The sequence below is a fragment of the Biomphalaria glabrata genome, chromosome 2, assembly GCF_947242115.1.
Source record: "Biomphalaria glabrata chromosome 2, xgBioGlab47.1, whole genome shotgun sequence".
NCBI lineage: Eukaryota > Metazoa > Mollusca > Gastropoda > Planorbidae > Biomphalaria > Biomphalaria glabrata.
The window spans coordinates 62,248,626-62,262,329 of NC_074712.1; the positions used below are offsets into that span (position 1 = coordinate 62,248,626).

At 37.5% G+C, this 13,704-nt stretch overlaps 1 protein-coding gene across 1 annotated transcript; it reads right to left on the reverse strand.

Moving 5' to 3' along the window:
• Positions 1–75: 75 nt before the first annotated feature.
• LOC106061932 (lectin-like) lies at positions 76–10,791 on the reverse strand. The gene is made up of 4 exons (XM_056021821.1): positions 10,691–10,791; positions 6,182–6,355; positions 3,730–3,915; positions 76–236 (listed from the first exon to the last, which is right to left on the reverse strand). The coding sequence occupies exons 1-4, from the start codon at positions 10,737–10,739 to the stop codon at positions 124–126; spliced, it is 522 nt and encodes a 173-aa protein (XP_055877796.1). The 5' UTR covers positions 10,740–10,791; the 3' UTR covers positions 76–123.
• Positions 10,792–13,704: the final 2,913 nt, after the last annotated feature.

Consider the following 13,704-nt stretch of genomic DNA (forward strand, 5'->3'; position numbering starts at 1 on the left):
AAACATAATGACAGACACTTTTAAGAGTGGCGTGTTTATTTTAATTTGGGTTCAACAAAACACCATTCAATACAATTTGTAGTTTAGTTTTATTGTTTTAAATGTGGTTGAGGATCGTCTCAATTAAAACACTTTCTCGCATACATAATATATCACATCAAAACACTCCATGTCGTCCAGTTTGTTGTCCCTCGCCCATAACTGAATGCATCTTTGTTCACTGCTGCTTGGGTTGTCTAGAAATAGAAAGGAATCATTGGATGAGATTGTCTTACATCTTCTTTTTGTATTTTTATATATATTTTTTTATTTTTTATATATATTTTTTTATTTATTTTTTTTTTATTTATTTTTTTATTTATTTTTTTTTATTTTTTTTTAATTATTTTTTGTTCTATTTTTTTTTATTTATTTATTTATTTTAATTTTTTTATTATTTTTTTTTTTTTTTTTTACTGAAAAGTAACGTATACAAGAAAAAACGGGTTCAAACTTTTGCCAATTCGCGGCCAGATTACCTTCCACCTCAAGTGGCTCGGGTACAGGAAGAAAATCTCTTGCCACCATTGTAAGGCGTAGCCCTGTAATGGTTGTCTATTTATTATAGCAAACAATGAATTTTTAGCAGCTGATTAACGATAACCGCTGACACCATGTTAAATAAGATCTAGGTTTACATTCAGCAACAAGCAAACAACTATCATTAGCGACTTGACGGGAAGTAATTCTTTATTATCTTGAACGAATACACCATTGCGCACCACATCTTGAACGAATACACCTTTGCGCACCACATCTTGAACGAGTGCACTATTGCGGTCCATATCAACACAACATAAAATATATATTTATTTTTTTTATAATTTAAAAAAGCCCGGGCATGTTACCCTGCCTCATCGTGGCGCCCGGGTGGAAACGATTGTAGGAGGAAACGATTAGGCTAAAGGGTAGCAAAACAAGACTCCCGTGGGGGTGCCTAAAGGGGTGCGAGAGCATCCTCATTGCACTGAGCGGAGTTGTAAAAAAGCTCCCACAACCTTGTCACAATCCAGGCGCTGTTCTTCAAGGGGGCCGTTTCATAAATGGTGTGTCCTGCACGGTTAGCTTGGTATAGAAAGGAAAATGGCAGGCGTCCATGTGCACGCGGTCTCTGACTGCGAGTCTGACACCTCGCCAGACAGAACAGTGTACACTGTTTTCATTCAGGCCGGTGAAAGGGAGCTTTTGTTCACTTTTGCTGGCCTAGAGTTCCAAGAGCCGAAGGCTCAACTCTACCTGACAGTTTCAAGAAGAAGAAAAATTTTAAAAAGAAATTATAACTCAAAGAAACCTAAGGTCAAGCCAGGTATAGAGCTCGCACTTTGGCACCATCAGCTCGATGTAACTACGAGCTACTTTGTATCATTGTAATTGTATTATTTAGTGGCACTTTCATTCTATAGACATCTCGAACTAGATCTAGACAGCGGATTTCTCCCCCGAGAAAGAACCATGGTTAAGTGAATGTATACATCTACTACACTTTATAATATTCCAATGATATGCCTTTAGTACTAGACGAGATAATGCGCAAAATTTTCTGTAAAGATTATTTTATTAAACTCTTGAATCAATAATTTAATCAAACATTTGGAAATTCCCGAACGCGACAGTCCTTTCAAGAAGCATAGGAAAATGGCGGGGTTTCCCGGTCTACTTCGGCACATTGGAAATAGCTGTGTTTAATCACTAGCGGATCCAGAACTTTGGAGGGGGGGGGCGATTTATTTTTCTAAAACCCTAACCCTAACGCCCAGTAAACCCCAACCCTATGCATAAACGTCCGTACAGCATATATATATATATATATGATTTCCGCCCAAGTCTAGAGCTGAAATGAAAATGCCGTGCTCGAGGCAGATGTCTTATGTGTTTGTTATGTCTCTTTGTAAATAAACCATAGACATAAATAAATATAGACTGGAAAAAGGAAGTAACTTCATGTAACTTGAAAACATGTATATCTATTGTTGTCGGATTTCCGAATTCTGAAAAGTTGCATGATCTTCATTCTTAGAGATTAAACAAAGCTACACTGCCACCTTATTTACAATATGTATAGGTGTGTGGCTGAAATAGATATGAATACTTAACTTTTATACTGCTCATAAATGCTTTATAATAAAGTACACAAAATTGCAAGTCACAAATTTTCGTTTCATAAAACTCTTTAATTGGCCAGTCTATATTTATTTATGTCTATGAAATAAACATCTATGTCTCGTTGAGTTGCCTCCCTTAAGTTATTACTCTCTCTCTCTATATATATATATATATATATATATATATATATATATATACTAGCCATATGTTACCCGCGGCCCGAGGGTTTTAATTTGCGTATCACTTTCGATGTAGTCACTGAGAGTGTTATCTCAATCGTTGCTCCTATACTGAAAAAATTCGTATGAATTCTACATTTTAAAAGCAAAGACTTTCTTTAAAAAATTATGATTAAATTCATGTGAAATTACATAAACTCTGTCGCCATATTTGACTATTCTGTTTTAAAACATCATGTTTTCGTCTGGAAAGCGGAAGAGCGGTAGAGTGAAAACAATCAATCCTCGATCCTTTTAATAATTTCTTCTAATGATTGCATTTGGCATTAAAGAATAGGAGTGGAGTAACTTGATATAAGAATTTAATTTATAGCATATATAAATTATATTAGTGACTGATTTTTTTTTATTTTGTAATTTCCTAACTCTAATACAAAAAGAAAAAGTATTGGTTTGTCCGATGGGCGAAAGTCGATTGCATGTATCGCCCCTCCCACCTGGTACAACCCTTTTCCATTTTATATTTACTAATGATACAATTTGAGATTAGAGTGTGGTGCGACATAATATACAAATGGGTTCACATATGAATACGTAGCTTATATTATATAGATATTCAACTTATTTTGTTCACAAACTAGGGCTAGAGTAGGGAAGGCAGAAGATGCAATCGCCCCCCCCCCCCCCCCAAATCGGCAAAGATAACAGAAATAAAAAATATATTTTAATTCATCTAATTTTGTTCAAAATCTATGATTTTCCCATAAAAGTAGGACCCCCCCACACACACACTCACTCAAGGCTTTAGGTGGGAAGGGCAGTAGAGGTATTCGCCCCCCCCCCCCCATGGGCCGACAGGGGAACGACATAATATAAAGATCGGCTAGAACATCAATAACAAGTTTTAATCATATAGATATTTTGTTTATTCTGTAAGCAAGCTGTGATTTCTAAAAATAAATTAGATCGCACCCCACTCGAAAGTCTATCTTTTGATTTCATCGCCCCCTCCCGACCCCATCAAATCAACCAACATACTAGAGGGAGCGAAATAATCTAAAAATAGGTTGAAATATAAATAATAAGTAAATATTATTAACAAAAGTAATAAATTCATATCCAGATTGTGTGATTCTATACCGCAATTCATCCACCCCACCCCTTAGGGGGGTGGGTCGATCGTGTTGGGGGGGGGGGCGATCGCTCCTACCGCCCCCCCCCACCCCCAGGATCCGCCAGCGTGTTTAATATGGACATTGACAAAGCGGTTTGTTCAATAAGGTTTAAAAGCCTATAGTTTGGCTTAACTCTTTTGACAGTAAGACAGACCAGGACGAACTTGTTATCTGATTCTTGTCTAATTATTATCTGATTATTGGATTCAGCAGTATTAATTTTAAAATCTTACATGAATTAAAATAAAGTGGGTAATAGTCACTCCGTGGAAGAATAGTTCCGTCGTGCCACACAAGGGTGCCTTCAGTTACCAAATCATCAAGACCTATCCAAATATTTCTTTTCCACCAGTCTCTTTGTCTGAAAAGGATCTTCATTTTTCCAGCACCTTTAAAGACGCCAAGCCTTGCTCCTTGAGCTGCATGGGAGGAAAAAAAATTGCAAAGACAAAATGTACTTATTAGGCCAGGTGATTTTCAAAAACGAAATAATTTAGAACACAAAGAAAGCCTTGTACTGCATTTGACAAAGGCAATATTAAATGACAGTGGATTTTGTAGCTTTGGGCAGGGGCGGACTGGCTATATGGGCATTCGGGCAAATGCCAGGTGGGCCGGTACCTAAATGGGACGGTAGGCTAAAGGTTTTGTCAGTCTCTTCTAAAAGTGACCCTTTGAACGGCATTTAAAGAAATCTTTCACACACTCTACAGTGTAATACTAATTTAATCGAACACATTTTCCGAAATAATGTAATATCTTACAGCCGTAGACAGTGCTACTAGTAGACTACATCCCTTTAGGGCCGACACGTTTAGCGATTAAAAAGCAACATTTGGCCCATATTTCTTATAAAGATATTAAGCATGTGTACAGTTATCGATACATTATCATACTTAACAATGATTTTGAGGACAGATAGACATAGAATTGGATGCCCATCATATTATATACAGTTTTGGGGCCGGATTGTACAGAAGTGCCCGGGCCGATTTTGACATTCAGTCCGCCCCTGGCTTTGGGTCAATGTTTTCAATTTAAAACTAGCATATTACCCGGCTTCTCCGGTCGATTTGTTGCCAGGTTATTTAATGTTTATTTTGATTAGTTAGTTGTTATGACATGATTAGGAATTAGTTATTTGTTTCGGGAATAAGGGGAAAGTTTTAATTAGCGACAAGTGACGTGACAGATCTTTGAAAAATAGGAACGCTCTAGACGACGCTAAAAGAAAGACGCTTCTTGTAGAGTAGTAGACTTGAGTACGACATTATTGACATCGGACGATTCCCTTCTTGAGTATTAAATATCTTTATAGAACAACATATCAGCGTCGACTACATATTTGATTGTTTCGGCCTTTCGCCGGTGTTACTGAATTAGTTTAGTTCAGCGTTACTTCCAGTCAGATCTACACTGGACAGATTGCCAAGAATCAACACCGCGCGGAAGCCTTAACAAACGCTTGGTCCTCTTTTTTTTTAAAGTTTATATCAACTCACTTTGTCTGTCTGTCTGGTATAACTTTTGTACACGTTTTTTCTCCCACACCTGATCAAGCTGAAATTTTCCACAATTATTTTTTTTATCTGACAACACAAGAATCAATTAAAAAAAACAAAAGTAATTAGTAAATTAGCTAATTGTCACAGACTCGTTTGGGACTCATTGTGACATGAAGTGATCTTGTAGTCACTTCTTAGACTCTAGATCAAGATCTAGAACTAAATCTAGAATTCAGAATAAATCTAGACTAGATCTAGAATCTAGATATAGAATCTAGATCTAGTCTAGAATTCTTATGACTTTACACGTTTAATCATAAAATTACTAGATCTAGAGTTAGGCCAATATTATGATCAGGATTAGAAGACCTCTTACTGTGTAATAGTGCTCTATGCTGTTCGCATCACATTCACTTCTTAATGTGATATTACTATTTACATAACAAATAAGCACCCCTAAGCTGTAAGACGATAAGCTACTTCCTTAATAATTTATAGATATAAAATTTGTTCAAATTGTTTAATACATTTAAATCTAAATCTACACCTGGCCTCTGTTTAGTCTAATTTAGATTGTTGTCAAGTTTATAATGAGGATAAGTCAAAACTGCGCGCAATAAAAGTAGTTATATTTTTTTTTTAAATTTCGACTAAAACGAAATTCGTATCAAAATCTTTTTTTTAAAAACAACCTTTGAATCAGCATTCCATTCCATAAGTTAGTTAATAAATGGAAAATATATATTATAATGATCCATTGATACTTTTTCTATTGAAATCTTAGATGCATTTTTTTTTTTACCAATGCGCGAATCTATAAAAGAAGCTTGAGTTATTAATGGAAAAGTCTTTAACCTTTTTAAAAACTTACCTCCCCTGAAGTTTTTTCATTTAAAAGAGGTGTATTATTTTGAAAACTCTGCTTGCATAGATCATTTTTAAAAAATTAAATGGTTCACTTTCGGAAAAGAAAAAAAGTAGCGTAGCATCAGAACTTTGAATGATCATGATTTCCAATTTTCATTTTCTTTTCTAGTTTCTGAGATCTAAACGGAACGGACGTACTGCCAGACAGACAGACCACACAAAATTAATAGCGTCTATTTCCCTTTCGGGGGCCGCTAAAAATATATATTTTCCCCTTTAAATGAAATATATGTATTTTTTTGTCTCGTCAAACCTTTACACTCTGCTTTAGCGTCAGTAAAATTTTTAGTGTTGTTAGACCACATGAGGCACATTTTGCCACCTAAATCGTATCTTTCAATCTCGAAACCTGGACTTCTTCTACATCTTACATCAATCACTGATATCTTAGCTCTTTTGTTTCTTTCCTTGGTGACGTCCCCTTGAGCTGAAAATGGATAGAAAAACATACAGTTTGAGATATTTTCTACTCTGTTTTCTTGTTCTTAACCCTTAAAACACGTGTGGTAGTTTAGCCTCTAAACATTAGAATTGTGTATGCACTCATTGTAAAACAGGTCAGCAATTTAAGGGTTAATCAGTAAAACACTTTGACTGTTTTGAGCTCATATTTATTTTATCAGTGTTTAGTCAGCTCAACGTAGTAACTGTCTTGGGCTCAAACAGATTCAATAATTATTATCAGCGGCGTCACTGGCGGGGATGCGGTCCGCGCCGCGTGACTCTGACCCTAGTGACGCCACTAATTCTTATATTGATTTTTTTCTACGTATTTTCTATAGTAAGCTGAGGCATCGACTACAATTTGAATGAACTCTACATGGTAAGCTCCAACGTTTGAGTTGGCTAAGAGCAGACTTTAACAATTGTCTAACTGCCTGAAAATTCCTAGAAAGAACTAGATAGTCAAATATGTATGTTCAAATTGACATACAAGAGTATACCATCACCAAAGTATGTACCCTATCCATGTCAACGCATTTACATAAGACCAATTGCATATTCAGCTGTTACTTAGTCTGTTGGATTGTTGGTGCACCATACATGATATTGTAGTAACTCCAGTGGCGGACCGAAAGGGTTAAATGTGTGTGCGGCCTACTGATACACACGACTCAGGCCAATCACACAGGTCAACGGGTCAACGGCTGTCGATAGACAAGGGACAGTACTGCTAGTTCACGCAAGTATGACCCGTGTTGTGGTCATGTGATCAAGAGCCTTCACGATCGAGAGACACGGTGTGTAGAGAGAGACAGTTGAGTCCAGAACAGCAAGGCATAAGGACTGTGGTACCTTTGGTACCTTCGAAAATGTAGATGTACGAGCTACAGAGAGACTTGTTAAGTTAGGCAGTTCTATTGTGTTGAATTGGCTGTTGATGTAATTGTCATTAAACCGCCACTTTGTTACTAGAAGCTCTTGTTGTCAAGCTCTTGTGTTAGATGTGCTGTTGTGTTGTTGTCAAGTAGTGATTGCTGAAGGCCTGGTTGAGAAGACCGTAACAATATGTTTACCGTCTCTCTCCATTTCCGTTTTGTCATCTACAAGAATTACAATAGCAGACGATTCTCTTTTGTTGATAGGCCAATCAGGGGCGTAACTAGGGATTTGGGGGCCCGGGGGGATTGACCTCTTTGGGGGCCCCTTGCATTTTGACATTCGACATATGACATGGACTAATGTACGCAAAAATATATAAGCCCCAAATCAAATTGGTTCAGTATATCAGTAAACTTAACAAAAAGTAATCAAGACTCTTTTAATGAATAAAAGCTTTGTTTATTAGTTAAATAATGCACAAGTGACAAATCTCAATTGATATCGCTTCACGTCTTGCATTCTGTGCAGCAAAGACATCTATAACATCAACTACATCGATACTTTCTAGTATTTGTGACTTCACTGACATTAAAGCCATGATAAGCCTTTCTTGTGTCATTGTGCTCCTGAGATAGCTTTTGATGAACTTGAGCTTTGAGAATGATCTCTCACATGAAGGAATGGAAGTGGCCTGAGCTAGCAGTATTCGGAGGAGGTTGCAAAGTTTGAGCACACGTAATTACCATATGAAGCCTGTTTCCTCAATATGTCTATTGGTGATTGTATTACTGGTTTGTTGATGAAAAGTGCTCGTGCATCAATGACATCATTGAAAAAGCGATTTTCCATTTATTTCATCATACAAACAGGAAAAGTAGCACAGTTTGTCATAAGCGTGTCTTCATCTAACAGGTGTCTTGGTTCAAGAAGAAACCCAAAGGTATCCATTTTCTTTCCAGCCTTTGAAATCTGCCCTTCATCTCCATATGAAATCTGTCCAGCACTTCTGTCGCAACACGTTTGAATTGCAGTTCTATTGACAGTCCTACATTAGAACTCAACTTCCCATCAAGTCTTTTCTTTCTTCTGGTTGTTTTGATTATTATTATTATAGCTTTTATATAGCGTTACTTTCATGCTTATAGCATGCTCAGAGCGCTTTGGTCCAATCTAGGAATTTTCCGTTCTGCCTTTAGGCGCTCAGTAAACGCAACTCTGCCCGAGTCGGGTGTCGAACCTCGAGTCCCCTTCTAGGTAGCCAAGACAAGCCAAGTTCAAGCGCACTTAGCCTCTCAACCACGCTTCCCACAGGGATTACACGGAATCCATAGTATTCACTACCTTCTTTTGCTTTTTTGATGGATTGGGTTTTTGTCAGTTTCTCATCATTTTGCAGAAAGCATGAAAGGGTTTTAATTTCTTTAGCAGCTTTCCGTATATGCAGTCCAGACTTTTGTAGTTTCTTCCGAACTATATTAATTGTGAGCAAGAGCTTTGACCAGAATTTCAGATAGGCAAAAAATTCGTAATTTTCCACTGCATGAAGAAGATTCTGTCCTAATATTATATGGTACTACGTTTATGTTTTGTGCGCAAGCAAAAGGATTCAGAGCATACAAAAGTGGGAAAGATCCATATCTCGTTATGCTCGAGTATAGAAATACTCCGATAAGTGGACTGCCGTATTCACCATCACAACTGGTGACGAGTAGAAGACTCAGGGAATCATTCGAACTGATCCCAAACTATTGAAACCATCGGTAGCTGAAAATGCAGAGACATTACTCAACGAACGACAGATGAAAAGCAAAGTGAAATACAATGCAAAAGCAAGACTACCTAAAGATAATTCTGTCGGAGAGTTCGTCTAGGTCAAACATGGCAGAAAGCAGTTATAAAAAACATTCAGCACCCAGATTTTACATCATAAAGACAAACGGAAAAACATACAGAAGAAATCAACGCTTTTTGAATAAGAGTTTCGATGAAGACATCTCTGGGTACTATGATACCGATGGAGACAATGAACTGCAAACTGTTGGAACAAACGAAACAGACAGTTATAGACCAACGTCTAGAGAACTTGTTGTGCCAGTCAAGACAACCAGAAGTGGACGAATTGTTAAATTTCCTAGTAGACAGGGCCGGCCTTAGGCCACTGCAGCCTATGCGGTCGCAGTGGGCCCCGCGCTTTCATAGGACACACGCTAATTCTAAGTGTACATTATTAAATTAAACCATTATAACGTATATAAAATAACAGGGTTTTCGTGACCTCCTGATTTTCCAGGGCCTCCAGGAAATCTCATGAAAAGGCAAAATATACGATAAAGTCCTGAACTTTTTTTGAATTTATTCAAATCTCCTGAAGAATAGACGAAATTGACATTTTGGGGTGCCAATAAATAAAAAGTGGCATTGCGAGCTTTCATTTGATAAAAATATATTGCAAAGACGAAAGTAGGCCTATTTTCTAATTTAAAAAAAATAATATTGACATTATGCTCATCCCTACCCAGACTAGGCCCCGCGCGATCCGCTTTGCATAGGGCCCCGCAAATGGTAGATATCACTCTTAAGAACTTTAAAAGGAAGGGCGTGATAATAACTTCAAAAGGAAGGATGTGCTAATATTATATGATATTACGTTATTGTTTGTTGTTTATGTTTTGTGCGAAAGCAAAAGGATTAGATGGAAATAAAAATAGAGTTTCCATTGGATTGAGGAAAGATGAATAGAGGGGTAATAACTCGAGTGTGAAGTTTAATTCTGAAATTATAGACGCCAAACCCGAATAATGGACTATTCTAGCATTATTAAGAATAACTTTTGGATCTGTTATACTCGATTCTGTAAATTTTGCTTCAAGGTTAATTAGTATAGCCATAAAATACTCGCCATTTAGATCTATTATTAGTAAAGGTAACAAGATACCTGGAATTCGCTGTATATCATGCAGTTTTATTCGTGGCAACAAAGTTTAAAATGTAAAACTAACTTTAAAAAAAACTTTGATCTCTGTGGGAAAAAATATTTTTAAAATGTCAACAAAGTCAACGTACTGATAGACCTAGATCTAGATTTAGTCTTTGTGATAAATTTTTAATCCATAAATGTTGAAAAAAAAGACACCCGTTGACACTATTTGTCAATCAAATATATAAATTTATGTATTTACAAATAAATTTCGGACACCCATTTGGGGGCCCCCCCTAGGTGGGGGCCCGGGGGGATTTTAAATTTCTCCCCCCCCTCCCCCCCCCTTAGTTACGCCACTGAGGCCAATCCATTCCTTGGAAATGTCTTCCCATCGCTTATATGGTCTGCCTCCCTTTCTTTCGCCTGGTACTGTTCTGTTCCCTCTGAGTCGACATACGTATCAACGAAATGTTATAATTAAAACAGTGTGTATAATGTTAAAAAAAAATACTAGCTCACCAAACGAGATAAAAATCAAGCCAAGGTAGATAATAGTAAGAGAACTCATATCGTGGCAGACTTCAGCTATAAGTATGTACTTAGTACTGAGTTCAGCATTAACAGATGTTTACAAAGATCACACAGTCACGTGTATATTCGTTCTATAGTTATTTAAAGCGCAGATGATTTAAATCATAGGCGTAGTTGTGCGCTTTAACTCTTTCTCTCCGTATTTATTTACCACATTCTGGTGGAATCAACGCTGGTATCGTCAGTTAGGAGAGAAAAGTTAAAGGGTTAAAATTGTTTAAAAGGACTGCAATGAATTTTGTATCTCTCTAACGAAGCTCGACCCTGGCAGCGCCAAAGAATCAATATTCGTTCATTTCTAAAATAATAATAATTTAATAATAAATCTTTTTTGTCACAATTTTTTTTATATCCTTTGAAAACAATGTTCTCAAACGACAGGAATGCTAGTGTTTAATAGTGTCCATTGAGGAATTTTCGGTGATGTGGTAATCTGTAGCAGTTTAGCCATTAAGATGTCTGCGAGGTCACTTGTCATTATTATTATTCTTTTGGTTGAAATAATTTTTAAAAAATTCCACTTATCTTATTCGTGGTTAAACAGTAACACAGACTAAAAACGCAAAATAATAAGGTTCTATAATAAATGAAAAACTGTCATGGAATCGCAATATTGATGAAACTATTTAAAAATCAAACAAAGCATTAGGGTTTATTAAAAGAAATTTCTACAACTCAAATAATAACATAAAACTAAAATGTTATTTAACCTTGGTTAGGCCAATAGTAGGATCAGCAACCGTTGTCTGGGACCCCTCAACTCAAGAAAACATTAAGAAACTCTAACAGACACAAAATAAAGCAGTGAGATTCATAATAAACAAATACTCACATTTGACTAGAGTAACACCTTTAGTAGAATCATTCAATTTAGAAAGCCTTCAGGACAAAGGATTAAAAATAAAGTAGCAACTATACATAAAACACTGAACCATAATCTTCAAATACAAAAAAAAAAAAAAAAAACTAATAAAATACTGAGAAAGACACAAAGATAAAGGCACATTCCTTGTTTTATATGCTAGGACAAATTTGTACAAATGCTCCCTCTTCCCTAGTGCTATTAGAGCGTAGAATTCGTTGCCTGAGTCAGCCAGGAAAACCAATAACTTGGCAGAATTTAAGTCTACGGTAAACACTCTTGACTAAATTGACCTAACCCTAACACGCGTAGGACGAAATCATCTTCTTTTTTGAAGTAACGTCAATATTTCATAAGATAAGATAAGATAGTATAATGCACTGCTGTAACCTATCCTGTTTCAAGTAGATCTGGCATGCTTTGAGCCATGTTATGGAAGAAGCCTTGTCAAGCTTGTCAACGTGTAATAGATAAGGGAATTGTACGTATAGTGCTTTTTCTTCTCGTTGGCGAATTTCCTGTGATAGAGAACTTTCACGCTGTGGCTCGGATCTTGTTGTGTAAAGACAGTGCTTTTGGACAGTTTTATTGTTTGTAGAGTGATACAGGTAATTTAGCTGACCTGGTTCGGGATCGTATTGTAATGGCCTCTCTCTCTCTCTGTCTCTCTCTCTGTCTCTCTCTCTCTCTGTCTCTCTTTCTGTCTCTCTCTGTCTCTCTCTCTGTCTCTCCCTCTCTCTCTGTCTCTCCCTCTCTCTCTGTCTCTCCCTCTCTCTCTGTCTCTCACTCTCTCTCTCTCTGTCTTTCTCTCACTCTCTCTCTCTGTCTCTCTCTCTCTCACTCTCTCTCTGTCTCTCTCTCTCACACTCTCTCTCTCTCTCTGTCTCTCTCTGTCTCTCTCACTCTCTCTGTCTCTCTCACTCTCTCTGTCTCTCTCTCTCTCTGTCTATCTCTCTCTCTCACTCTCTCTCTCTCTCTGCCTCTCACTCTCTGTCTCTCACTCTGTCTCTGTCTCTCTCTCTTTGTCTCTGTCTCTCTCTCTGTCTCTCACTCTCTCTCTGTGTCTCTCTCTCTGTCTCTCTCTCACACTCTCTCTCTGTCTCTCTCTCTTTCACTCTCTCTCTGTCTCTCTCTGTCCCTCTCTCTCTCTCTGTCTCTCTGTCTCACTCTCTCTCTGTCTCTCACTGTCTCTGTCTCTCTCTCTTTGTCTCTGTCTCTCTCTCTGTCTCTCACTCTCTCTCTCTCTGTCTCTCTCTCTCTGTCTCTCTCTCTCACTCTCTCTGTCTCTCTCTCTTTCTCTCTCTCTCTGTCTCTCTCTCTCACTCTCTCTCTCAGTCTCTCTCTCTCGATATTCTGCAAAGGACAGCTACTGATCGGCAGGTGGTGGACTTTGCTTACGCGATGATTAAGATAATGATGATTATGATGTGTTAGTTAGCTTCTTAAAATGTTTAAAATAAATAAGATTGCAAGCGAGGCCAGCGACCGAGACCTACGAGGAAGCCCTTCGTATTTCAAAAATGCATAGCCCCAAACTATGAGAATGTCGCTACAACCGTGACCTCCGTGTCTATGTCGAAGGTGCCGCTACAACAGAGTGCGATAAAGAACCGAGTTATGGGTAGAACAGGGGCGAAAAACTCCTTACTTCCTTTCTTTCCCCTTGTATCAATTCAAATGGAGGATTATGTCCCTTTTCCCTTCTTGCCTATGTTCTTTTATACATAGTTTCATTAGGCAGTGGTTCTTGCTATTTAAAAGCTGTGCACACTCAATATTCCTCATCTCTTGGTCTACATGTAGAATAGAAAGTGATGCTATGTTCACGCTGACTAATTGTAGACAGCAGGACCTCGTACAATGGCAGCTATTGCAGGCAATCGTGTGTGTGTTTTTTTTATTTTACATGTTTAGGATGTTTCTTCTCATATTTTGAAGATAATTATTTTCTAGCCCACATCATCGACAGAATGACAGAGATGGCAGTAGGTAGGATTCGAACAAGTGATCATCAAAACCACCGAACGACAGCTCTGAGCGCTTACCACACAATCATGTAGTCATCCATGTTTTTTTCTTG

What these genes read in the sequence shown, in the direction of transcription:
- LOC106061932 (XM_056021821.1), bottom strand. Translation starts at nt 10,739, where the DNA reads ATGAGTTCTCTTACTATTATCTACCTTGGCTTGATTTTTATCTCGTTT. An exon ending in CTTGATTTTTATCTCGTTTG is followed by an intron (nt 6,356 to 10,690) that starts GTGAGCTAGTAT and finishes ATCCATTTTCAG; the next exon opens with CTCAAGGGGACGTCACCAAG. An exon ending in CCCACTTTATTTTAATTCAT is followed by an intron (nt 237 to 3,729) that starts GTAAGATTTTAA and finishes TTCTATTTCTAG; the next exon opens with ACAACCCAAGCAGCAGTGAA.